The sequence below is a fragment of the Trichoderma asperellum genome, chromosome 1, assembly GCF_020647865.1.
Source record: "Trichoderma asperellum chromosome 1, complete sequence".
Classification (NCBI taxonomy): Eukaryota; Fungi; Ascomycota; class Sordariomycetes; order Hypocreales; family Hypocreaceae; genus Trichoderma; species Trichoderma asperellum.
The window spans coordinates 4,776,745-4,800,528 of record NC_089415.1 but is presented as its reverse complement, the minus strand read 5'-3'; the positions used below and the strand labels follow the sequence as shown (position 1 = coordinate 4,800,528).

Below are 23,784 nucleotides of genomic sequence, written 5' to 3'. Positions count from 1 at the left end.
AAACCGTGATGAGTGAAGTTGTGCACTAGTTACAGCCGTAGAAATAGCAGGAAATTTTCACGAGAACTATCTGTAATAAAACATAGTGGGATCGGGCTATCGTGCGGTCGGGGAAGAAACAACATACATGTATTCTAAATTCTCTTACTCACCTTATTTCCCCTAGTTTCCTCGATATCTGTGTTTGCTTGTATATATAGTCTGTAGAAATTGACAACGAAATGAATTGTATCACTCCAATTTCTACTCGATAGTCCATACAAATGTACGTAGTCAAACTATATACGCTGTACACATGTATCTACATGTAACTTATATGACATTCTATAATTCAGCACCGCCAATATAGATCTCATAATCACCTTTGAATGTATACAAGGGTACATTTTTCTTCATACATTCATCATAATTATTGTTAAGTTGCCTAAACGAGTGTAACTTCTGATGTCGTTACTGGGTAATACAGATATCGCTTTGGATTCTTGGCCTCATTCCGGACAAAGCAACGTAAGGAGTCGAGGGCGGAGAGTAAGGAGATGGCGCGCACATATGCATATATTTTACATCGACCATACTTCCGTATGCACTGCAACAAACTTTCGAACTCTTTATTAAGCCTGTTCAAAAACTACTTCCCACTCTCTGTTAGTGGGCTAGACGCGACGAAATGATAGTCGTGGCAGATAGGAAATTTGGAAACAAGTTTGTTTTCAGTCCCTTTCTTCGCGAGTGATACCTCTGCTACTCAGCAACCTCTACTACTCAGCATTTAACGGCAGTGATTTATTTTTGCCATCATTCTGCGCGCTGTTCGATTAACCGACCTATTTAAAGCAATCCTACCAGCCCGCCGCAAGCAACATCAAATCATAGCTAATTACAACTTTCCAGCATCCTTCAGGGCCTTCTCGCCGTCCACAAGAACGCACCAGCCCTCAGAGCCTCTACCCCCTTCTCCATAGACGACGGCCTCAAAAGCTCCGTCTGCCAAGGCGAACTTCAGGACTTCATCATCGAAAGTGCCAGGCTGCAGCCAGACAGCAGGGATTCCCACGCTCTTGGCCTCCTTGAGCACGTTGATGGTGATGCCTGGGTGGGTGATGATGGAGACTGATGTGTCCCTTGGCTGCGGAAGGACCTTCACATCTGGCTTGGTGGGGTGCTGCTCGCCATTCACCTCGACGAATGGTGAGGCGGGGTTGATGGGAGTGACGGGCAGATCATGATTCAGATACCAGGCATGGACTATCGTTTACATGGTCAGATATATATCCAAATAGATATTTGGAGCGACAGAGGAGGCTTGTGGAATTGAAACCTTTGTGACCAAACTTGGCGGGGTTGGAACTAGCTCCCACCACAGCAAAGAGGGGGGATGAGAAGAACCGCTTGGCGGTAGCTTCAGTGACTGCAGCCATAGTTCTTTGGTGGTTGTATGAGTTATGAAGAATAGAACTGCTTCTGAGTCGAATGGTTTGGGTCTGGATGCTCTTTATGAGTAGATTTTTGATCATCAAATCCAGTGGATATTAGCTGACGTGATTATTCGGAAGAAGTCCTCATCGGTTGATCATCGGAATATCACGTTTAGAGGGATCAAGAGGTGGTGGCATTTAGTTAGAAGATGAAGCAAATAATAGAAGGATCATCCTAATACGGCGGGTGGATAGGGCCTTTGTTAAGATGATTTGGAATTAATGTGTTGTAGCGGCTGGAGATGGATGTTACATTGCAGGGTAGCATACACGCACTCTGTCGCTGGACTCCGCCTAGTTGATCGCTATTCCGCCAGATTACCAAATATGGAGCGTTATTTCAAATTTCTTGCATATACTAGGATCAGCTACCCAGTAAAGGGAAATTGCCGAGGGATAGTTATCAAGATATTGACCCTTTAAGATCAAAGATTGAAGGTGACGCACTTACATCTGACAGTTGAAAGACGCTTAGAAGTATACGCAAACTATCACGTATCATATGCGATATTATGTTTAAGTGTGCTATCGATACTCGCTAATAGCAGCTCTTATCTGTACCCTTTAACATTATTGCATTTTGTATGTCAAATAATAACACTTACTGCCCACTTCAGCAAATGTTGGGTCCTGCGAGAAGCTCACGTGAAAGAACTTGCGCAATTACATCATGCACCGGCGTTCTTGGATGCAATGAGTTCAGCCAAAAGTATTGATTCACCGGAACGCCGCATGACGGATCGAAATAATCGTCGGTTGGGGTCCCGCTTTGTAACAAGTTATCAAATGGATGTAATACGACAGGAAAAGAGATTGACTTACTTAGCAACGCTGCACAGAAGCCTGTGGTATTGGTGATTCCAGCAGTCTGCGGAAAAGATGCCACATTATCCAAGATTTTGGCAAAGAGCGCTTGAGCATCATAAATCCAAATATTAGTGTCCGTATGTAGAGCCTTCTCGCTTTTGGCCAATTTAATGAGTAGCTGGTTCCACTGCACGACGTCTATCTTTTCCTGCTCAGCGATAGTTGCTCCACGGGCAATCGTTCCCGGGTATCGGTCGATCGTCGGTACAGTTATGAAGACAAAATCACGCGCACCAGCTGTATAGAGCTGTTCCACGAGCGACGTATATTCTGAAACGAGTTCCTGGTTAATGACTGCATTTGAAGCAGAGCCTTTGGTGTAAGTGGCTCCAATGTCGTTGATGCCAACCCAAATAGTAAAAAGCGTATTATTCCCAGTCCACTGGGGCGGCTTCGGCACAGTGATGGGTGATACATATCCAGGAATGGACTGATGGATGTCGACGATGCTGCTACGATGTCATTGCCTAGCGTTGCACCACTAACAGCCAGGTCATACGAAAAGAATACAGATGCATTGTGAAAAAATCCACCCAGTTCTCGCCATGTGCTGAAGTTGCTCCAGGCCAAAGACCCAGGGGAACTGAGACAGAAGGCTGTGCTCCTCCCATATAGTTGAAACCTGCATCCAATAAGTTATGCTACAGGTTATCGTTGAGGAGAGATAAACCAACTGGTTGTTGTGTAGCTGTCGCCACTGCATAAATGAAAGAGACCCATCAGCATGTATTACGACTATAACCTTTCAGCTTAGAATATCATAGAACTTAGGTTTAAAAAAACCCTTTGCTCACAAATAAAAGGCATGTTTAATTCCTTTCCATGCTGGCCAGTTGGACGTAGGTGCACATGCTCGGCCAACCAAGGGAGAAGCACCAATACCCTTTACCAAGACAGCCAATGACACCACCAACAATTTCTTTATGCTAGGCCACATGTTAGTGATAAAAAAAAAAAAAACAAATGTTAGTAAAGCTCGATCGTATTACTTCTGGAATAATAAGCGAGACCAAATTCCAGCTAGTTGAAGTGAACCCCTTATATATATAGCTGTATCTGTATCATTGAAGCCATACACCATTATTTGTCTCGGCATTTGGTAGTTGGTGTAGCTGTTGCTTACCCCGACATCAACTAATATCAGCCTATGAACACAAAGCTCTTAAGGGAGGAATACGAGATGGCAACGCCTACTTCCCCAGGTTGTGTGCGCTTTTTTAAACTTGGCTTATAGTGGCAATCGCAATATTCCTAATTGGGTAGTTGATAGACGATCTCCCCCTAAATGCTGCTCTCGCTCTAAATATGCTTCCACTCTGGCTTCCAATAATTTATTCCACATATCAAAACTCTTAGTTTGGATTCTTGCTCCCCAGTTACTTATATTAAGAAGCCAAATAGCTGTAAACCGTTATTCGGGAATAGTACGGATCCAGTACACTTTAACACACCCTAGGATGGCTCGGTATAGAGCTTATTTACAACTTATTATTGCTTTCATTATGATAGCGCGTTAGACTAGGAGATTTTATTTGTATAGTATTCTGTAAATCCATGGCGTTTCAATCGTAAAGCAACTTCTCTATTCGGAAAGTGGTGACAGGGACGAGGAAGCGAACTGTCAATCGTCCTATTTATTGGACCGCTGTCTCCCTTCCCCCCTTTCGTCAATCTGTCTCATGTGTTGGAGGTCTAGTTAATACGCCAGGCAAGTTGCTGAGGACACACGATCATCCACAAAGACTTTGGATAATGCAACATGACTAGACTTTTTGGCTTTCTTGGTTTTGCTAACCTCGCAGCAACTGCGTGCATATCAAGCGGAGATGAAACAACAATCAACAATGCTCTAAAGAGCGGCGGGGTGGGCGCCGTTGTTCAGCTTTGCCCAAATGCCGTGATCACCGTTCACAATACCGTTGCATTTACAGCCGCCAACCAGGAGCTCTCAACTCAAGGATATCCAACAGACGCAACGCGTGCAATTATTCGTTTACAAGCAACAGATCAATCTATTTCAGCAGTCATCCATGGAGGGAGTCTCAGCGGTATTCGCTTGAGAAACATACAGATTGATGGCGATCGATCGGCGAATGGTCAAATCACTGCTCAAGGTACAACAAATTCATGTCTGCGTTCGGTGTAAGTACAAGCTGTTAACCTTTACCATATAGCCAGCTCTGCAAATATTGAGTTGGGTGGAATTCAAAATGGACTCCTCGTTGACCATGTTGCGTCGATGAATCCACGAGGTTGGAGCTGTATGCATATTGGAGAGGGCGCAGCCGCATCAGGCACCTCGGCTTGCAGCAACGCGACTATCACCAACAACGATATAGGCCCTTGCGGACTGGAAGGCCACGACGCCGCAGGTCATGGCCAATGGGCTGATGGTATATCTTTTGCGTGTACTAATTCACTGGTTCAGGGCAACACGGTATGCTGTGGTTCCTTGTATCTGATCAAAGCTGTGTATAACTAATCGCGAGAATATAGGTCACTGGAAGCACTGACGGAGGAGTTGTTCTATTTGGTGCCCCTGGCACCAAGGTTCTATCCAACAAAATTATAGGATCAACGACAAACGCAGGTTTTGGAGCAATTAATTTAGTCGATAACCTCGCTGTATATAATGGGAGCTTTGCTAATGTTGAAGTTTCGAGCAATACCATACAAGGTCAGCGATTGTTTGGAGTCGGTATTGCGGTTGGCTCTTGTGTTTGGACTAGTTGCGATGCCTCAACAACAACACCAAAACTATCGGGGCCTGTCACGATATCCAACAACGTCTTCAGTGGTAGCATCGCATTCCCAATTCCAATTTCCGGTTGGACTGGAGGAATCACGGTAAGGCAATCGGGTATCTCTTTATGCCGGGCAAGGCTAACAATCCGGTAGGTAAACGGCAACAGTGTGACAGGAGTCGGCAGCAATTCCGCCTTCTCAGAAGATGGAAACTGTCCTGCTGCGACCAAGACGGCATTCAGCGCGAATCAACATCTTCTATGGAATAGTCCCAGCGTAACAGGACCGACGAACTTGCAATCGGACTTTGTACAGCACACAGACTATCCCTCGTTCTTCATTTGCCCTACGCCTCCTTTGCCCAGCCAGCAAGTTTGGACAAATGGATCGCTGCTAGTCAACACTGTTCCGACGACGTTCTCCCAGCTTCATAATGGCTTCAACTTTGTTTTTGATAACAGCGCACATCTCATTGTATATGACAATGGCGTGGTGGCAACCACAATCGGATCCACTGCTACGTGCAACCTTGAGTGCACTCTCAATTTCCAAGGGGATGGAAATCTTGTAAAGAGGTTGAATGGATCTGCATTTTGGGCGTCAAACACTGCAAATCGAGGTTCAACTCTGACATCAATGAACACCTCGCCTTGGCTGGAGATTAAAGACAAGACAGGAGCCGTTATTTGGGATGGCGTCAATGGAGTGCGTTTGAACCTATGACACTGCTTTTTGGGCAGATGGTTAACGATAATAGGCTCATTGATTTCCTACTTCGCTTTGCTCGCTCATGCGTCTGTTGGAAACGGTTTTGTTGGGGGTTGATGTAGAATATAGTGGCGGTGCTATTATTCGGGTTGAAGTATAAGATTAATGCGTAGTGATTGGGCAATAATTTGGAAGAACTGTTGTTGACAATAATACTAGGTACCTACTAGTAGTAATTGCGACACCATCGTGGTCGGACACCTTTACTCCTTTCCTCGGCTGCAAATATAACTGCTCGATTCGTCGCTTCTGGGATAAATCTTAATGTCTATTCAATTCAAAAAAAAATCCCGCATCGCTCAATTCAAAGTTAAAATGCAGATACTAATAGGCTGGCAAAATGCGTATATAGAGCATGTTTTGCTATGCGTGTATAAGCTGCAAGAGTGCCATGTACGTACATGTTCAGTAGACTTAGAGTCAGCTGCATGTACTCCATCCTTCTTGGCTTCAATGTTTACGGTGCTCCGCGCGCTACGCTGCAACGATTGTTTACATTGGGGCAGCCTTCACAGGTCTACCGCTGGTCAGGCTTTAAATTTGGCTCGTTAGCAGCCATTCTAGCTGCATAACAACACACACCGAGCGGCGTGCTATGACCATGCACGGCATAAAAATAGTTATACTGCCGCGTCCAGGGCCTCAGACCGCCTCCTAGCGGGCGTCTGGGCCATTGGCTGTGATGCCCGCCTGTTGACTCGTTGCCCCGTCAGAACCAGGCAAGGGGACGGTGGGGCGTCAATGTCAGGAGACGCAGACCTCTTGTTGTCGTTTTGGACCTTGCATCATCATTGTCGAGGCTCAGAGACACCATCGCAGCCGTCTGTATTGCTCCCGTAAGACAAGTGTCGAACCCTCTACCACAAGCACCGTCTACTCCTCGCACCAATCACAATGGTCAGTTGCCCCAGCACCGCTCGATGTAAACAACGCCAGCGCAGGCCGGCTCGGCACCTGATTCGCCCGCAGCTGCTGCCCGTTTGGCGCCGCAACTTGGAAAGACAAACGACCCTAAACAAAGGGCCGTTTTGCATTCCTCTGCATCTTGCGACAGACGCTGCATCATCGGGTCGCTTTTGACGAGCCTGCGCGCAAAACCAGCCCTTGCACATCTGCAAAAGAAAACAAGGAAAAAAAAAATGGCTTCTAATCACGACTCCCAGGCCTCGACCAACTACAAGGAGGCATTTGCCCTGTTCGACAAGCGCGGCAACGGTCGCTGCACTATCGACTCCCTGGGCGACCTGCTGCGAGCATGCGGCCAGAACCCCACGCTGGCCGAGATCCAGGAGCTGGAGAAGGGCCTTGGAAACGAATGTGAGTCTGGCAGTTCTCCTTCGTCACGGCAGTCTTGGCGAGGATAGCCCGAAATGAAATGCGCATTTGTGCTGACTTGTAACCCCCCGTACAGTTGACTTCGATGCCTTCCAGCGCGTCCTGAACCGACCAGGCGGTTTCCGCGATCCCGGCGAGCCTGAAGAATACTGCCGTGGCTTCCAAGTGTTTGATAAGGATATGACGGGCTTTATTGGTGTCGGCCAGCTCAAATACATTCTGACCAACTTGGGTGAGAAGATGACCGAGGAAGAGGTCGACGAGCTGCTCAAGGCTGTGGACACCAGCTCTGGCCAGATCAACTACACCGGTATGTGTGCCTCTAAGCTCGGCTATATTGCTCAACAACATCAATTTGCTAACTTCTCCTTTTTCTGTAGACCTTGTCCGAACTATTCTCGCCAACTAAGATTCCTTTGTACGAAGAACCTAACCTGGTGGCATCTTCTTGCATCTGTAAACGGGATGGCGTTGCTATGCGTTGTTTGTTTTGATTATGGTAGTGAATTGGAAACGCTTGGGATGGATGATATTTCTTTTTATATGCAACGATTGACCGTAGACTTGTATGCAGCTATGGCTGAATGAATACGATTTGGTGCTTCAAACGGTGTCTCAGCGGCCACTTGGGCCTAGAATGTCGTTTGATGTACGGTACGCTACATAAATAGCTTTGGGGCATTTACACTAGATGAGATCCTGAATATCAGTATACGCCGCCCAACGGCTACCTACGCACATGTACTCGAGGCCCTTGATGTTTGCAGCTATAGCGGTGTTGTCATGGCGGAGTCACCCCGCGATGCTGTCGGAATTCACGCCTCACCACTTGCCGGATATGGACGCTAAGAGGCGCATAGTGGGCTCCGTGCCGCCAATTCAATTCCGTGCATCAATAAGCTATGACCTCTGCCTAAGCTATCTAAGTAGCTACGTGAATGCTATATACACTATTGCCTAGATAGCAGCTGCTTCTGTACGTGTCGAAACTGACCTTTAACAGTTATAGCAACCTTTCTAGTTAGCCCTGCACCGCCAATTCAGCTTCCCAGTGAGAGCCGCGTTCTGCCGCGTCGACTCCATCAGGCATTTGGTTTTGGGGATCAGTTAAGCTACCCCTCATCAGCACTCAATTTCCTCTATTCTGGTAGGCTGAGGCTACATCACGCTGCCAAAGTCCTGCAGTCTAAGCGGGCCAATTTGGGACAGAACTTCCGGCAAGGTTGTACGTAAAACCTGCCCGAAACTCGCCATCGAACTGGAGCGGCCTCGTACCATAAAGCCCCTCCTTCTCCTCCTCTCTCTCCTCGTACTCCTCCTCGCCGCAACCCTGGCTTCCCAACGAGCTCTTCTACGCCTCAACTCCCTTGCAAGCCACGTACGATTGCAGGGCTTGGCTCGTCTACCATCATACCGTCGCCTCCTAACGACCAGCAGCATGGCTCCCGAGCAGTTTCGAAACCCGCCGCAGAGCCCGCCGGTGTTTACCGCCACGGCCGAATCCATCCTGGCCGACGCCAAGAAGAGCACCGAGAAGAGCAAGAGCATTTTAGACCAGATTGTTGCCACCGTGACTCCCGAGACGGCCACGTTTGACAACACTCTGAAGCCCATCTTGATCGACGGCAATGACTCCACCGGTCCCCAGAACATTCAGACCTTCTTCCAGCATGTATCGACCAACGAGTCTCTCCGAGAAGCTTCGACCAAAGCAGAAGAGCTTCTTAACGACTTTTACATTGAGGCGAAGATGCGCGAGGATGTTTTCAAGCTAGTAGAGGCAGCGTACTCCACACGAGACTCCCAAAACTTGGATAAGGAGTCTCTCCATATCCTGGAGAAGGAACGTCAAAAGTACATCCGCAATGGCTTGCTTCTGCCTCCCGGAGAGAAGCGAGACCGCTTCAAGGAGATCAAGAAGCGCCTCAGCCAGCTCTGCATCCAGGGCAAGAAGAACCTCAACGAGGAGAAGGGCGGAGTTTGGTTTACTCGCAAGGAGCTAGAGGGCGTGCCCAAAGACGACATTGATGTCGACACGCTAGAGGCCGGAACTGGCGAGCACGAAGGAAAAGTCAAGGTCACCTTTAAATACAACCACTTCAACCCATTGATGAAGTATGCTGTTCACGAGGACACCAGACGTAGATATATCATTGCGGATGCCAACAAGGTATGTGAACTCTCCGCCCCGTCATCTTGAAAATGCCAGCCATATGTAGAGCTTTGGACTAATAAACCCAGTCGAACAACAATGTGGAAATTTTCAAGGAAATCATGGAGCTTCGTGATGAGGCTGCTCGACTCCTAGGATATTCGGACCATGCTAGCGTTCGGATTGAAGAGAAGATGGCAAAGTCGCCCGCCCGTGTTAATGAATTTTTGGGTGACTTGCGAACTCGCTTAGCCCCCGGCGGCAAGAAAGAAGTCGAGGCCCTGCTAGGATACAAGAAGCGCGACTATGAGGAGCGAGGCATCCCCTTTGACGGAAACTTTTATATGTGGGATACTTCCTACTACTCAAGAATTATGAAAGAGGTGGAGTATAGTGTAGACGAGGTGGCAATCTCTCAGTATTTCCCGGCAGAGTCAACATTCGCTGGCATGCTCAAGATTTTTGAGGAAATCTTTGGCTTTGTCTTTGTTGAGCTCGGAAAAGAAGACCGAGCACGCTTGAGCCCATCGGGCAAGGCTGAAGACATTTCCTGGCATGAAGATGTCATCATTTACAGCGTATGGGATGAACCAGCCAAGGGAGGCGAGTTTTGCGGTTACCTCTACCTTGACCTCTTCCCCAGAGACAACAAGTATGGTCATTACGCAAACTTTGGAATTGAGCCCGGTTTCGTCACTGTAGATGGAAAGAGAAGCTATCCTTCGACCTCCCTGGTGTGCAACTTCAGCAAACCAACGGCTACCAAGCCGTCGCTGCTCAAGCACCACGAAGTTGTCACCTTCTTCCACGAACTTGGACACGGTATCCATGATCTTGCTGGTCGCTCTCGTTTCAGCTACACCCACGGCACTGCTACTGTGGCTGACTTCGTGGAGGCACCCTCTCAGATGCTCGAGAATTGGTGCTGGACCCCAAGTGTCCTGAAATCCCTGTCGAAGCACTGGGAGACCGGAGAGAGCATCCCCGATGAGCTCGTCGAGAAGCTTGTCAAAACCAAGCACCTCAACTCGGCAATTGGTGCACTAGCTCAGCTTGTCATTGGCACTTTTGATATGACCGTTCATGGACCCAAGACCCATGAGGAAGCCAAGAGCAGAAACTATGGCAAGCTATGGAACCAGCTCCGCCACGACATTTCTGCGATCAAGGGCCCAGAGGATATCGGCCTAACCATGTATGTCCAGTCCCCTTTTCTCCTATTTCTTTTATCCATTCAGTTTCGTATGTGCCTTGCAACTAACTAACTCGCAATAGGGAATGGGGCAACCGATATGCCAACATTGGCCACTTCCTCGGCGGTTATGACGCTGGCTACTATGGCTACCTCTATTCTGAGGTCTTTTCTCTGGACATGTTCCATTCATTCTTCAAGAAGAACCCCATGGACGGCAAGGAAGGTCGGAGATACCGCCACACCGTTTTGGAACGCGGTGGCAGCATTGACGAGATGGAATTTTTGAAGGAGTTCTTGGGCAGAGAGCCTAGCACTGAGGCTTTCTACGAGGAGTTGGGCATTGCGGCCAAATGAGTGCAAAGCATATTCGTTGATCTTGTAGGCATGCATAAATATGAAGTTATTAAAAAATGACAGAACCTACGAAATTATAAAAAGGAGATAATTCACGCATGACTGACTATTCATCTATTTATACACAGACAACAACTAAAAAGACGATGTTTATCTAGTCAAACGCCTCTCTCGCTTATAAAAACGATCTTATTTCAAGCAAGCATATGTGATAACTTAACAGAATGAGCAAAAAGCAAAAAATTGCGGCCTGTGTGGATCGAACACACGACCTTCAGATATCAAGTGACTTGAAGTTGGAACTTCAGTCTGACGCTCTCCCAGCTGAGCTAAGGCCGCAATCCATTTGTTGAAATGGACGAGGCATTTTTCTCATTATACAGTCTGACTTTGTGGGAAAAGATGGCTTGGAGTGTGGGGGGTACAAGATGAGTTTCAGCGGGGATGTTTTAGCGGTGTGGGGTGAATATGAGGGAAGCACGTGCAGCCTAGTTTCAAAACGGGTACGTCCCTTTTTTTTTTTACAGAAGAGTGAAGTTTGGGCGAGAATGATTAGATGGGAGAGCATTCAGAGCGAGCCGTTTGAGATATTTGCGATTTTTTTTTTTGGATTACGGTAATGATATAATTATATACAATCTCATACCGAGCGGGTTTCATTGAAATTATGGCGATTGTGATTTGCACGCCCTCCGAGGCCGAAGCCGTGGCCGTATCAACAGTCCACTTGAGAGCCATGGATGAAAATCTCCTTACGCATGCACAGTTCCCCAGCCCGGAAGGATTGGGGTTCTTCCATGCGTGGTTGGAGAATAATACGCTGGAGCATTTAAGGGATGATGATAAGGGAGTTTTGGTTGCAAAGGACGAGGAGACAGGGGACGTGGTGAGCTTTGTGAAGTGGCTGGTCCATAGACCTGGACACGACGAAGCCGTGGAGGAAGAATGGCCAGAAGTCGCGAGGAAGGAATATTTGGACCCTTATGCGGCGTTGACGGAGAGGGTTAGAGTCAAGGCTGTTGGAGTAGAGGCGGAGTATTATCGTGAGTTTTGATTCCTATTTTGGCCCATGTACTCTTTATACGTATCAGTCGGCAATGAGCCCGTATCGTACTTTATTAACACGAGGTTATAATTAGACCCAACATATATCTGCACGGATCCTCGCTGGGCTGGGCGCGGAGCCGCATCGTTGCTCTTGAGCAAAGTTCAGGAGCTCGCAGCCGCGGAAAATCTACCCATTGTGCTGGAGGCGACGATGAATGCAGTGACATTTTATCAAAAACTGGGTTTCGAGGTTATTGATGAGCTATCGATGATGTTACCGCCGCGTGGATCGACTGAACCAACGGAGTTTTATGAGGAGAGATGTATGATTTGGGTGCCGCAGAAGGGAGCAGCGATATAAAGCAGCATAATCTAGGGTAGGCTGTGAGATGATCTTGAATGGGTCAATGTACTCCGTATATGGCACATAGAAGGACACGTGTGCATTCTCGTGATTCTATTGGATAGACTACAGATTACACATGTTTTTGGCTATTTTGTGCAGCGAGCAATTTTATAATCCCCTTGCGCAGAGAGACTCCAGCAATGGAAACTTTTGCACACGAGCAGCTGAAGAGGCGGCATCTCGCGATTGCATCATGGGCGGATCCACCACATGCACGTGGCATATAGCCTGATTAGGGACGAGCTGTTTTCATCTACTCCATGGGGAAAATTGTCCATGTACTTGTACTATTAATTAGCAGGCAGCTGAAAGATCTCAGACTCGAGCCGTGATCTTGTGTTACGTGAGTTATATTATCCAAAAGAGCGGAGAATGCGACGCCGAGCTCGGGATACCTAATATATCATGCATGGGTGGTGCTATCTTTCCTGTCTTTATTTCTGTTTCTGGCCTTTTGATATTGGCGGTCGGGTCTAGGCTCGTGAATATCAGCAGATGAAGATGCAAGAGAGTCCCTGTTTTTCGCTGCAGGGGAGCAATCTCGTTACGTAGTGTCATCTCATTGCATGCCCATTTTGCGGGCTTTCTCAGATCAGAGAGAGGGGTAGAAAAAAAAACAACATGCCAATGGGACTCCAAGGCACATATCAATATGGCATTTTTTGGTCTCGGATAGTAGATCCCATGGAGCAAAATGACGTCTTTCCAAGTCACTTGAGCGAAACACAGCTGAAAATGACCCTTCGCTTGCTGCGACGATCCAACGCTACACGGGGGAACTTTGATATATACAGAGCATCACGCAAAACGAATGCGGCCAGGCCCCATCGATTGGAACGCGAACATGATGGATGGACGTGTCATCTGAATCGAGGGATCCGCTGCTACATTGACTAACTGGGCAGGACCAGCCAGACTAAAGTCGGGGAGATGAACCAAACACGGTATCGAATCGACAGATTTTTTTTCCTGGTAAGCCCAAAACAAGTTCGCCCGCGCGCGCAGCTTTAGCCTCTGTAGCATCTTATAAATGCCTTGTGTTCTTATGTGTAGCATAGTGTTTTAGCATGACAAAGTTCTCACGGTTGGCGCGGTTTCTGGATATGTTATCCAGAATGAGCGGGAAAAAAAGGCCGCAGACCTTGAATGTGGGGGGTCAAAACGCGCGATGAGCCGAACTATTTTCGTCGCTTGTTCTCTTTGTCCGCGAGAGGAAAGAAAAAGAGACTGAGAGGACCTAATTATCGCAAAATGCAACCCAGGAAGCTCGGCAAGGTTAATTGGATTCACCCGTGTATATAAGGCACGGCATGTTTATAGTAGGTGCTGCTATAATATCGTAGCTATATGCACGCCAAGGTAGTATGCAGTAGGTAGTAGTAGTATATAAGAAGATAGAATATAGGTACTTAGTAATATGCCCTTGTCGACCACTCGGCGCTGCAAACAGCCATGGACGCACAGATGGGTTGCCAGAACGACCAATGAGGCTGAATCACGATGTGCCGGAACTGAATGAATGTGGTGACATGCCACCTGAGATGGCCCGGCTTGGGCTCTGGGCTGGATGTGGCGCCGAGCACAAGCTGCTGGCCATTACGTGAGAAGTATTCAGGTCCTTGCAGTAGACCGGCGGCGGGATGGTTTTCCATTTGGTAATAGGGAGCACTTTGATTTTGGTGTCTTTGCTTGTTTTGGGTTAGCGGAGGTCAATTGGCTTTTTGAGCTTGTGGTGCTTCATTCTTGTTGTCTAGATCTCCGTGGAGAGAGCAGCAGTGGATTCAGCAATGACAGTAGGGATGACGCTTCCATCCGTATGCTGCCAATGTAAAGACTTCCATCTTGATGCTCTCATGCTGATGTTGCTGGCGTGAATCGATCTCCGGCCGGTGGAGAAACAGGTCCTGTCTCTATCTGGTAGAAGTGCCCCTAAAAAGGCAACGGCGGTGACGTACATGCGGCACGGACACGGACATATTACTGCCTGATACATGTACTACTACTGTACGGTAGTGCTAGCCTGCGAAATGGAGCAGTAACTTGTAAGTGGCTCTTGTGCTACATGCCAGCGCCAAGCGGCACCAGCTCCATTTCCCATTAGGTAGGTTTATCTCGAGCGGTTATTAATTTTGATCCGTCAGAGATAAGGCATGGTTGCAGGCCCGATTAACTAGCAGAAACGGCGCACCCGTATCGTCCATCCCCACCGCTGCAATTGGACCCTGATTTGTATGTATGTAGCCAAGAGGCGTAAGAAACGCGGAAGAGAGCCACAGGGCCCCCGGCGTCAACCTGAGAGCAAATCAACACGCTGCATCACATTTCATGCGTGGCATCAAAACAGCGGCGCTGTGTTTTGCGCCTTGTTACGGGCGGCTACCCGCGTTAATGCGCGGACGGATAGGCCCATGGGTACGGAGTAATAGATGTAGTTCTACGTACTAGCAGCAGCTGCGTTCCCATAATAGCAGCCGACTACTGTAACATAGGCACGGAGCCCAAAGTAGTACTACTGCTAGTACCTGGTACTTTGGTTAGGAACTTGTATATAGTAGGTGCTGTTTCTTCTTTTTTGTAATGGTAATACTCCGTAGAAGGCGCACTAGGCGGCCGGGAGAGACGCCGAACTGAAACTAGGTGTCCGGAACCACACAGAATAAAACCACCGAGACATTGAACTCTGTGTGGCGCCAGGCACCTTCCAAGGATGGATGAGATGGATGGATGGGCCGGAAGGGAAGGGAGCAGAGATTCTAGTTTTTACTCTAATTGAACGAGATGTCCGGTAGCATAACGGAAGACCAGCTGCTCCCTGCCTATCTATGGATTGGATGTCCAAGGTTCCTCGGCCAAGCATCCATGCATTTGCCAGACCTCTCGGTGGCCTGTCTCCAGGAGGGCGCAGCCGAGCCATCGGATTGGCCTTCCACAGGTGAAGGTATCAATTCGTGTACGTACAAAGTTTTAGGGACCCTGCCGCTGTGCCTCGTAAAAATGCGCCAGCATGCTCGCGAAGAACGGGTCCATCCATCCATCCATCCATCCAAGTGTTAGCACGGAGAGAGGCAGCATAAGTGCTCGGTAGAGTGTAGAGTGTAGAGCGTAGAGCATATGTAATGGTGACCATCTCGGCCCTGCGATTAGCGCGCGCCATGCCAGGTACCTCGTACTTTGGGCGAGCGTCAGATGCAAGCTGTCTCACCCTCTGTGCCAGATTCGTTTGTGCAGCAACTGCACTCTAGACCGCAGTCCTTTGGGTTCCTGATATCAAATCCAATCCAAGCCAATCCAATCAACGGCCACTAAAGCTTTCATCGCTGCCTAGCAGTTGCTGACACACAGCATTTGCCCCGTGGCGGCGCCTCTTGTTGAACAGCTATCAATAATACCTTAGTGCTAGCAGTACCTCCCGCTACAAGGTACATGTACCTGCTAAGTCGCCTTCCGGGCTGAGTGAGGCTACCAAAGATCGCCAAGCAGACGCCATCTTTACAAACCGCCGCTGTTGGGTTGGCTGGCGTCCGACTCACTAGCCATCGGCGAGGGACCGGCGCCCATTCCAGGATCGCGCTGGCCTTGTGCGACCATCCAGCCGTCCCTCCAGACTCCGCTGGGTCCGTTCCGGCAAAAAGGGTAGCCCTGGCCTGGGTCTGGGGAAGCACATGTCATTTCATTGTCCATCCTCATCTCGACGCCGCCTTCTTCTTCTCCTTCCTCGCACTTCTCTCTCCCTCGTTTCCTGCCTCACTCCATCGGTGATTCTCGGGAGAGCGAGACGACACTGCTGCGTGGCTTTCGGCCTCTAAGATCTCGATTCTGCTGCCCCTGCTCTGGAGGTCCCTCTATCATCTGTCATATCCATCACGCATAGCTAAGCATCTGCTGATACCACCACCACCACCACCACTTCACTTATCTCTGCCGGCCCAGTCCGATGCTCTCCGCCGGAAGATTCTAAGAGCTGCAGGCTGATGAAGTTCATCTAAAGGAAGACAAGGGAAATAGGAAAGGCGAGGTGGTGCTATCTGCAGCTTTATATTCGAAACCCCCCTGGTTCAAATGACGCCGATAACCAAAGCCTATCTCATCCTGGCCACTATTATCACCTGAGATCCCGAAACGCGTATCTCCCCCAAATCTGGCTGTCAACTATTACCACAGTACTACTACTATCTCCTCCTATTACCATCACTATCTGCTCTCTTATTCCCCCAATCCCAACGGCCTGCCGCACTCGCAGAAAAAAGGCTGTTTTTTGGCGGGTACCCGCGACCGGGTCGTCGACCAGTCTTGCTCGTGCTCCTTATCTCCTTCGGACTAAACAGTAGCGGCCTGGCCTGGCGCCGCGCCCTTTTCCAGCAACCTTATCACGGACGCCCACAAAAAAGCAACCAGGGCCGATCTTATACAGTATCTATCCCACGGGAACCTGGCCAACCACTGCTGCGAGGAATAAGCTGGGCTTTTGGGCCTTGCCGTCCCTCGTTATCTCTCCGCCGATTCCGTTATCGGGCAGTTCGAGAGACGCTCATTCTCATTCTCATGTTGGCCGTTGGACTCAAGCTTCAGTCGTAACAAGTGCTGCACCGGTTGCGTCATAGCCCGGCTTGAGAGGCGTGGGGAGACTTGCTTGCCCAGTCTTGGAACGGCGAATAACATCACCTGCGTCCGGGGTGGCTGTCTTTTCTTTATTCCATTTTTTTACTCGCAGCTCGTGCTCGCGGCTCTTATCCCCGCCCCAGTCCAAAAGCGCGGGTAGACTGCCATCCTAGCAAGCAACAAGCAGACGGACGGACGGACAGGCGGGCAGACTGACAGGCGCCTGGTCCCAGCCGATCTTTTACTTATCTGCACAGTAATAATACGTACGTGCCCAATAGGGTGCTGGTATCTGTCATCAGTTATATCCAGTACACGTACATGCATACGTACAAAAATCTATATACTACTACAACTGCATCCAGAGTGGTCCAATCATGGCCCATGACACTCCTATCCAGCGCACGGCGCCAATCGCCATCGCTCCCAAGCCTCCTCGACTGGAGCCCCTCCCTCTCCCACGGCGCCAGAACAGCTCCCACAGGTTCGAGATAGGGCCCGCGAGCTTGCATGGCCGGGGATCCATCGACTCCGGATCGTTTCCTGGGGCGCCTACTCCCCCATGCCAGGCCTGTCGCTTCTCTGGAACCAGGTGTACAGTGGCTGAGGATGACGATGGGTGCATGCCTTGTCAGCTCAACGGTACCGAATGCTCCCTAGTGTCGTCGAGCCCTCAGACCCGTAAAAGGAAGCTTAACGGAGACTCTGCCGATGAGAGTATCAAAAGAGGGTCAGTATAGCTGCGTGTACCTTGCCTTTGATTTTGATTTTGATTTGTTTCCTCTTTCCCCCGTGCCAGATTGCACCGCATCTACTCGTTCCGTCACATTATCCAGTCCTTATCCAGTCATTCCCATGTTGCATAATCATCTGACACATGATTGGTTTTCTAGCTCCCCTGGTATTTCCAGCCGCAGAAATCAAAATTCCAGTCTCTCCAGCACCGCTGCCAGCAGCTCGTTTCTAGAAGATATGGCCAACGTCGGCGGCCCCACAATGCTGAAGCGGACGTTGGGTCTCCAGGAGGACAGGTACAGCCAGTATATCGGCCCCACGACGGATTTCGAGCCCTCCCTCATAAATCTCTCTCCCTTTGACACCCACGACGAGAGCCTGTTAGCCCGCGGCACTCTTCGCAAAGTCAGCGAATCTGACACGTTTTTGATGCTCCCGGATCAGGGCACAACTGGATACGAACATGTAGTTGAAGATTTGGACGCCATTGAGGCGATTGTCGCCCCCCATGGCCGCAAACTTATCGATTTGTACTTCCGAGTGGTCCACCCCGGCTTACCCATCATCCAGAAGGGCGTCTTTCTGGAAAAATATGAACGATCTTACCGCGAATTCTCACCGCCGATCCTTGCCGCCGTCTACATACTTGCCATCAACTGGTGGGATCACCATGAGGAGCTCTCCAAGCTCCCCCGTCCGGATATAAAAGCGTTAGAGAAACTCGTCCGCACTACTCTTGAAGATGCCATGTACCGGCCGAAGCTGTCGACAGTTCAGGCAGGACTCCTTCTGTCTCAGCGACCCGAGGGCGACCAGTGGGCTCCAACAGCGCAGCTGGTTGCTATTGCTCAAGAACTCGGCCTTCACCTGGACTGTGCGGGGTGGAAGATTCCCCCATGGGAAAAGGGGCTGCGAAGGCGATTGGCCTGGGCCCTTTATATGCAAGATAAATGGGGTTCTCTCGTTCACGGAAGGCCGTCTCATATTTTCCCTTCCAACTGGGCCGTTCGACCGTTACGCGCCAATGATTTCCCTGATGTCGAATGGGATGAGAACGATGCGGAGGAGCGTCAGGATATTGAAAAGGGCCGACTAGTTTTCACTCGATTCGTGCAGCTCTCTGAGATCCTGTCCGAGATTCTCGACACCTTTTATACTCTGCAGGCTATGCAGACCGTCACGAACGCAGGGTCGGGAGGAACGCAGCTTGTTCTTTCGCTGGCAAAACCAATTCAGCTCAAGCTCAAGGAGTGGTATGGAGCTTTACCTACCAATATCCGACTAGATTCATACTCTGCGAGCAAATTGTCATCGAGGCTTTCATGCATTGGTTATCTCCATTTGGGATACTTTGCAACCGAAATCACCCTTCATAGACGCATTATTCGATCTCTAGCATCGAATACATCATCGGTAGACCCGTATGTGCAGCATATTTGTCGGAGTGCTGCCAAGGCTCGTCTGATTTCTGCCATGGATTTTGTCAATCGCTTGATGCCGAATCACATCCAATCGTTTTGGTATTTCGCCTCCAAAACCAACTTTGCCCTCATTGGAACATTTGGATCTTTGCTCTGGGCGACGTCGCCGGGGCGAGAAGAAGCAGACTGGTATAGGCGACGACTTGGCGAATACCGCTGGACGTTGTCTGTGAGCTCCAAGCCGGGCCAGAGCAAAGGCTTGACCGAATTCGCCATGACAATGCTGGACATTTCAACTGGTCTCTTGAAGCAGCTTCCGGAGAAGCCGTCCATGAGTCGCACTGGCAGCGCGGTAGACTTCTCTACCATGTCTATGCCCGGTTCATACTCTGGTGGAGTTAGCATCCTGGGCAGCTTTAGCAACTTGCACAGCACAGATGTTAGCGGTGCACAGAGCCCTCAAAGCGACTTGGAAAGCAGCGACGAAGGCATGGAGGACGATGATTACGCGACGCCGATGTAATGATATTCCAAGATGGAATCATGACAATGATTTTTCTTTCTTTCTTTTTCTTTCTTTCTCTTTTCCCCCTTTTCTTGTGTATTTCTTTGGATTTCCCTTTTTATTTTTGTGCTGGACATGCAACCTTGGAAACGAATGAATGATTTCGAGCGTCAGTTTTTGTGTGTGTGTGGGCATTGTCTGATTTTATTGCATTTCCACCCCACGCTGACGCGATAGAGGAGTTTGATGACTTTACGTTTTGACGCATGTTTTCTTGGGATTCACCTTGTGTGTAATCTTCTCATTCTTCTTCCCCAGTTTGTTTCGGCATCGTGTTATAGGCGAGAGGCCGCTAGAGGTGATACCCGTTCGGAGGCCAGCGGGGATCCGAGCGTGTTTAACAAGGCGTTAAATGGGAGGTGATGGGATGGATTTTGTGAACGAAAGAGTTGCGAAGTAATTGGATATATTAGATTGTTAAGAGAACAGAATGAGAGCTATGGTAGTCCAATCTGAGATGGGATTTTTCTTTTTCAAGTGGATATTGCGTGCTCACCTTGATGGACTATGACGTGACTTTTGTGCTTATTGCCTCAGCCTAATGCACTCTATAAAGGATCTAAGTAACCTTACACATGGTATTATCAATATATGGGAGAATGTAGACTAGTATACTTGAACCAATCTTTTGTTCGTGGATCTTGGGACTTGTATTAGAAGATCCAGCTTCCCGGTTTCTCGGCTGGCTCACGATGCTCAATGTGGCGTACTGCGCCACATCCAACCCAATCTCGAATGCACCGCCACAGGCGCCGCACGCCAAGCCTTGTCCTGTCCCAAGATGTTTTGCCTGAGATTGAATTGAAACGTCGCAACTCCCTGTTTCACACCTACAGCCTATCGTTCGATTATTCTCTTCAAATGCCGGCCATTTGAAGCTGCATTCTGCGGTTGCTTCTTGCTTTCATTCATCATTATTATTATTTTTGGGTTACATTTTTACAGATTTGCACATCTTATTCTTATTCCTCTTTGTTTACTTCCTTTTTTATAGCTCTCTTTCATTTGATCGTTCGACCATGGCGCGCCAGAAGAAGGCACCCCAACAAGATGCCCAAGACACTTCAATGGGTTTCACTCCAGAGAGGTTTGAGAAGGAGCTCAAGGATCTAGCCTCCAAGGCCAAGAGTAACACGTGGAGCAACACAGTCTTCGAGCAGGTGGCTATCTATGTGAAGACGCTGGCGCTGCTAAGTCTGCTGGGCGTGTACTCGCATGCATCGCAACTTGCGCTTTCGCCCGTCTATGGTTCGATATCGGCGGCAACGTGGCATTCAAAGGTAGTCATGGTGGGATGCTTTATTGGCTGGGCAGGGAACCTGGCGTTTCGCCAATTGCTTGCCATAAAGACGTCGCAGCTTCTCCCCCTGGTTGCCGTATATGTGCCCATGATGCAATGCTTCTTATATAGGTTCAGCCAGACGTTGGGGCCGCAATATGGCCCCCTTGTAACGGAAATGGTGACTTTGTTCCCGGTGGCGATTCTATCTGCTGCTTCTGTGGCTGATAGCCTGGACGGTGCAGATATGAGCTTGCTGCCCAAATTCCTAGGAGAGGCTGCCCCTGGGCTCGGATCTTGGGGGACGTTTAAGCTGGTGGAGCACATAGCAGAGATGCACCTCCGAAAGCACGTTGGGACCATGTTTTGGTATACGCGGGTGGGCATTGAGATTCTCCTGGCTGGCTCCTACACGCTGCTTGCGCCCTCCAAGTATCTGGTCCTTACAGTCCCGGCATTGATACACACGGCAATGTTCAACCCTCATGTGTCTACACCAACAGCTACCTCGCTTCTGAACGACACAATGCTTGCCGATAACTGGATGCTTCTGGATCGACGGGAATCAGTGACTGGATACATTTCGGTGGTTGAGAACACGAATAGTAAAATGCGAGTTATGCGAGCTGATCACAGCCTGTTGGGTGGGGATTGGGTGGAGTGGCGCAAAGAGCAAGTGGTTGAGCCTGTCTACGCTGTCTTTGTTACGCTGGAAGCAGTGCGCCTTGTTGAGAGAGAGGTGCCACTGGCGGATGCTGATGCCAAGGCCCTGGTTATGTAAGTGCTTTTGCCTCCTATTTGTTTAATTTCACGATTCGTCGAGGCTGATAATCACTGTTTTAGTGGACTTGGTATCGGAACAACGCCATCTGCACTTGTATCTCATGGAATTGAGACTACTGTCGTGGAGATTGACCCTGCAGTTTACGAATTTGCCCAGAAGCATTTTCAGCTTAAGGAGAACCAGCCAGCGGTTATCGAAGACGCGGTCAAGTATACCACTCGTGCTGCCAACGAAACCAATCAAGTCTATGACTATATTGTCCATGATGTTTTCACCGGTGGTGCGGAGCCTGTGAATCTGTTTACCTTGGAATTCTTCCAGAATCTGTATACCTTACTGAAGCCCGATGGCGTTATTGTAATTGTAAGTGCAGCTACTCTGTTTCTTTTTCTGATAAAGTATATATGGCTAACATGGGTCGGAAACAGAACTATGCAGGCAATTTAATGCTACCGACGCCCAAAATTATTGTCCGGACTATCCTACAGCAGTTCCCAACTTGTCGCCTATTCCGCGAGAACCCCGCTGATCAAAAAGCCATCACGGAATCAGGCATAGATTTCACCAACATGATGATCTTTTGCCGTAAGACCGAGGGTGCACTGACATTCCGCCCTGTAGTGAAGGAAGATTGTCTGAACAGTGTCTCGAGGCAAAACTTTTTGAATCCTTTGAATGAGATCTTGCCTCAAGACTTGTTCTCCATCGGCAGTGACGAAGAGGGTATTTTGTTCAGGAATGGAACGGACAAGGTCAGTAAGGGGCAGCAGGTTAATTCGGATGGACACTGGGCAATCATGAGGAAAAGCCTTCCAGCTTCGTTGTGGGAGAGGTGGTGACGGGAAGATGACTCTTTGATCGATTGATTGGAAAAAGAAGACGCTTTTTTTTTCTCTCTGTCTTTATTCTAATTTAACGATTTCTAAAATGTATCTTGAACAATCTCGCAAGTAAATATCATAGATGTAACATATAGCGCATTCTAGGCATGTTATTTCTCTCTCTATTTCTTTGCAGCCGTGAGAGCATACTCCTTGTTCTCAGCATTGTAATCCTTGACGAAGTCGGACACATTTGATGGAACCTCCACCTTGTTATATGACGTGGGAATGGGCTCTCCGACGGTGGAGTAAATAGGCAAAACACCCGTCCACACCGAGTTCTGCGCCTCCTCGTTCTGCAGGTCATGCTTGTCATCCAAGACACCGCCATCGCGAATCTTTGCGCTTCCCGAGGTGATCCTCACCTTGAGGACGCTTGTGCTCGTCATCTCAGCCTTCGTGGGAGGCTGGCGGGTTTTCTGCCAGCGCTCCGGGACGAGGCCGTTTGTGATGAGCTCCAGGGCGTACTTCTTCTCCTCTTCGTCCTCGACCAAGGTGGCGTAGCCGAAGAGCACGACGGAGCGGTAGTTGTAGGAGTGGTTGAAGCCCGAGGTGGCGAGGATGAGGGCATCGACGTGCGAGGCGGAGATTGTCACGGGAAGGCCCTTCTTCTCCTCTTCCGTCTGGCCCTCCTCCTTCTTCTCCGCGGTGCGAGTGACGTTGAACATGCGCGCGGAGACGTAGCCGTGGATGTACAGGTCCAGGGGGTCGCCAATGTCCGCGCTGGGACGGTCGAAGGAGCCCATCTGGCCGATCATGGGGAGCACGACGGGGAAGGGGGATTCAGGGTTGGTGAAGGCCACGTTGACGATCTGGGAGGAGTTGATGAGGCGGTGGATGGTCTCGAGGGCGTAGCTGGCGCGCTCGTTGTGGCGGCGCACGGTGTTGTCGCCGGTTTTGGGGTATTCCAGTGTGTGGCGGCCCATGGTGGCGGTTGTGAAGGTGTGCTTTTTTTTTTTATGCTTTATATATACTATTTATCTGGTGATTTCAAGAGATATTCGGGATGTCAAGTGTTAGTCGTGAGAGGTTTGTGTGAAGACAATGAGTTTGATATAAAAAAAGATGCTGGCTGGTGGCAAGAGGAGTAGTTGGAGTTGCGAACTGTCATGGCTTATATATGACACAATGGCGGGCAGCACTATACATAACAAGCTGCAAGTCTGTATCTAGTTT

At 49.1% G+C, this 23,784-nt stretch overlaps 9 protein-coding genes and 1 non-coding gene across 10 annotated transcripts; 6 read left to right on the top strand and 4 right to left on the bottom strand.

Moving 5' to 3' along the window:
- Positions 1-541: 541 nt before the first annotated feature.
- TrAFT101_001480 (uncharacterized protein) lies at positions 542-1,701 on the bottom strand. Its single transcript, XM_024906257.2, has 2 exons — positions 1,319-1,701; positions 542-1,245 (listed from the first exon to the last, which is right to left on the bottom strand). The coding sequence occupies exons 1-2, from the start codon at positions 1,512-1,514 to the stop codon at positions 878-880; spliced, it is 564 nt and encodes a 187-aa protein (XP_024762581.2). The 5' UTR covers positions 1,515-1,701; the 3' UTR covers positions 542-877.
- A 2,400-nt stretch (positions 1,702-4,101) lies between these two features.
- On the top strand, positions 4,102-5,810 carry TrAFT101_001479 (uncharacterized protein; the record flags this gene model as incomplete). Its single annotated transcript, XM_024899605.2, has 4 exons — positions 4,102-4,456; positions 4,517-4,779; positions 4,839-5,189; positions 5,241-5,810. The coding sequence occupies 4 exons, from the start codon at positions 4,102-4,104 to the stop codon at positions 5,808-5,810; spliced, it is 1,539 nt and encodes a 512-aa protein (XP_024762579.2).
- A 939-nt stretch (positions 5,811-6,749) lies between these two features.
- Positions 6,750-7,599, top strand: CDC4 (SCF ubiquitin ligase complex subunit cdc4; the record flags this gene model as incomplete). Its single annotated transcript, XM_024905113.2, has 4 exons — positions 6,750-6,752; positions 7,019-7,172; positions 7,267-7,500; positions 7,571-7,599. 4 exons carry the CDS (start codon positions 6,750-6,752, stop codon positions 7,597-7,599), a joined length of 420 nt encoding a protein of 139 aa, XP_024762578.2.
- A 1,029-nt stretch (positions 7,600-8,628) lies between these two features.
- On the top strand, positions 8,629-10,891 carry TrAFT101_001477 (uncharacterized protein; the record flags this gene model as incomplete). Its single annotated transcript, XM_024899707.2, has 3 exons — positions 8,629-9,360; positions 9,432-10,537; positions 10,618-10,891. The coding sequence occupies 3 exons, from the start codon at positions 8,629-8,631 to the stop codon at positions 10,889-10,891; spliced, it is 2,112 nt and encodes a 703-aa protein (XP_024762577.1).
- Positions 10,892-11,135: 244 nt separating this feature from the next.
- TrAFT101_001476 lies at positions 11,136-11,230 on the bottom strand. The gene has a single exon. It is a non-coding gene; the product is annotated as a tRNA-Phe (tRNA).
- Positions 11,231-11,558: 328 nt separating this feature from the next.
- TrAFT101_001475 (uncharacterized protein) lies at positions 11,559-12,299 on the top strand (the record flags this gene model as incomplete). The annotated part of the gene is made up of 2 exons (XM_024910540.2): positions 11,559-11,934; positions 12,031-12,299. 2 exons carry the CDS (start codon positions 11,559-11,561, stop codon positions 12,297-12,299), a joined length of 645 nt encoding a protein of 214 aa, XP_024762576.1.
- A 611-nt stretch (positions 12,300-12,910) lies between these two features.
- On the bottom strand, positions 12,911-14,061 carry TrAFT101_001474 (uncharacterized protein). Its single transcript, XM_066126335.1, has 2 exons — positions 13,486-14,061; positions 12,911-13,386 (listed from the first exon to the last, which is right to left on the bottom strand). The coding sequence occupies exon 1, from the start codon at positions 13,994-13,996 to the stop codon at positions 13,754-13,756; it is 243 nt and encodes an 80-aa protein (XP_065982436.1). The 5' UTR covers positions 13,997-14,061; the 3' UTR covers positions 12,911-13,386; positions 13,486-13,753.
- An 897-nt stretch (positions 14,062-14,958) lies between these two features.
- On the top strand, positions 14,959-20,146 carry TrAFT101_001473 (uncharacterized protein). The gene is made up of 2 exons (XM_024903561.2): positions 14,959-17,673; positions 17,837-20,146. Exons 1-2 carry the CDS (start codon positions 17,321-17,323, stop codon positions 19,620-19,622), a joined length of 2,139 nt encoding a protein of 712 aa, XP_024762575.2. The 5' UTR covers positions 14,959-17,320; the 3' UTR covers positions 19,623-20,146.
- A 343-nt stretch (positions 20,147-20,489) lies between these two features.
- TrAFT101_001472 (uncharacterized protein) lies at positions 20,490-22,848 on the top strand. The gene is made up of 3 exons (XM_024906253.2): positions 20,490-21,720; positions 21,787-22,090; positions 22,156-22,848. The coding sequence occupies exons 1-3, from the start codon at positions 20,684-20,686 to the stop codon at positions 22,564-22,566; spliced, it is 1,752 nt and encodes a 583-aa protein (XP_024762574.1). The 5' UTR covers positions 20,490-20,683; the 3' UTR covers positions 22,567-22,848.
- Positions 22,568-23,674, bottom strand: TrAFT101_001471 (uncharacterized protein). The gene has a single exon (XM_024906251.2). The coding sequence runs from the start codon at positions 23,532-23,534 to the stop codon at positions 22,731-22,733; it is 804 nt and encodes a 267-aa protein (XP_024762573.1). The 5' UTR covers positions 23,535-23,674; the 3' UTR covers positions 22,568-22,730.
- Between the last annotated feature and the right edge of the window lie 110 nt (positions 23,675-23,784).

Coding starts and splice junctions, on each gene's coding strand:
- TrAFT101_001480 (XM_024906257.2), bottom strand. CDS start 1,514: ATGATCAAAAATCTACTCATAAAGAGCATCCAGACCCAAACCATTCGA. Junction 1,246..1,318: donor CGCCAAGTTTGGTCACAAAG/GTTTCAATTCCA, acceptor TGTAAACGATAG/TCCATGCCTGGTATCTGAAT.
- TrAFT101_001474 (XM_066126335.1), bottom strand. CDS start 13,996: ATGGAAAACCATCCCGCCGCCGGTCTACTGCAAGGACCTGAATACTTC.
- TrAFT101_001473 (XM_024903561.2), top strand. CDS start 17,321: ATGGCCCATGACACTCCTATCCAGCGCACGGCGCCAATCGCCATCGCT. Junction 17,674..17,836: donor GATGAGAGTATCAAAAGAGG/GTCAGTATAGCT, acceptor TTGGTTTTCTAG/CTCCCCTGGTATTTCCAGCC.
- TrAFT101_001472 (XM_024906253.2), top strand. CDS start 20,684: ATGGCGCGCCAGAAGAAGGCACCCCAACAAGATGCCCAAGACACTTCA. Junction 21,721..21,786: donor GATGCCAAGGCCCTGGTTAT/GTAAGTGCTTTT, acceptor TCACTGTTTTAG/TGGACTTGGTATCGGAACAA. Junction 22,091..22,155: donor CCGATGGCGTTATTGTAATT/GTAAGTGCAGCT, acceptor GGTCGGAAACAG/AACTATGCAGGCAATTTAAT.
- TrAFT101_001471 (XM_024906251.2), bottom strand. CDS start 23,534: ATGGGCCGCCACACACTGGAATACCCCAAAACCGGCGACAACACCGTG.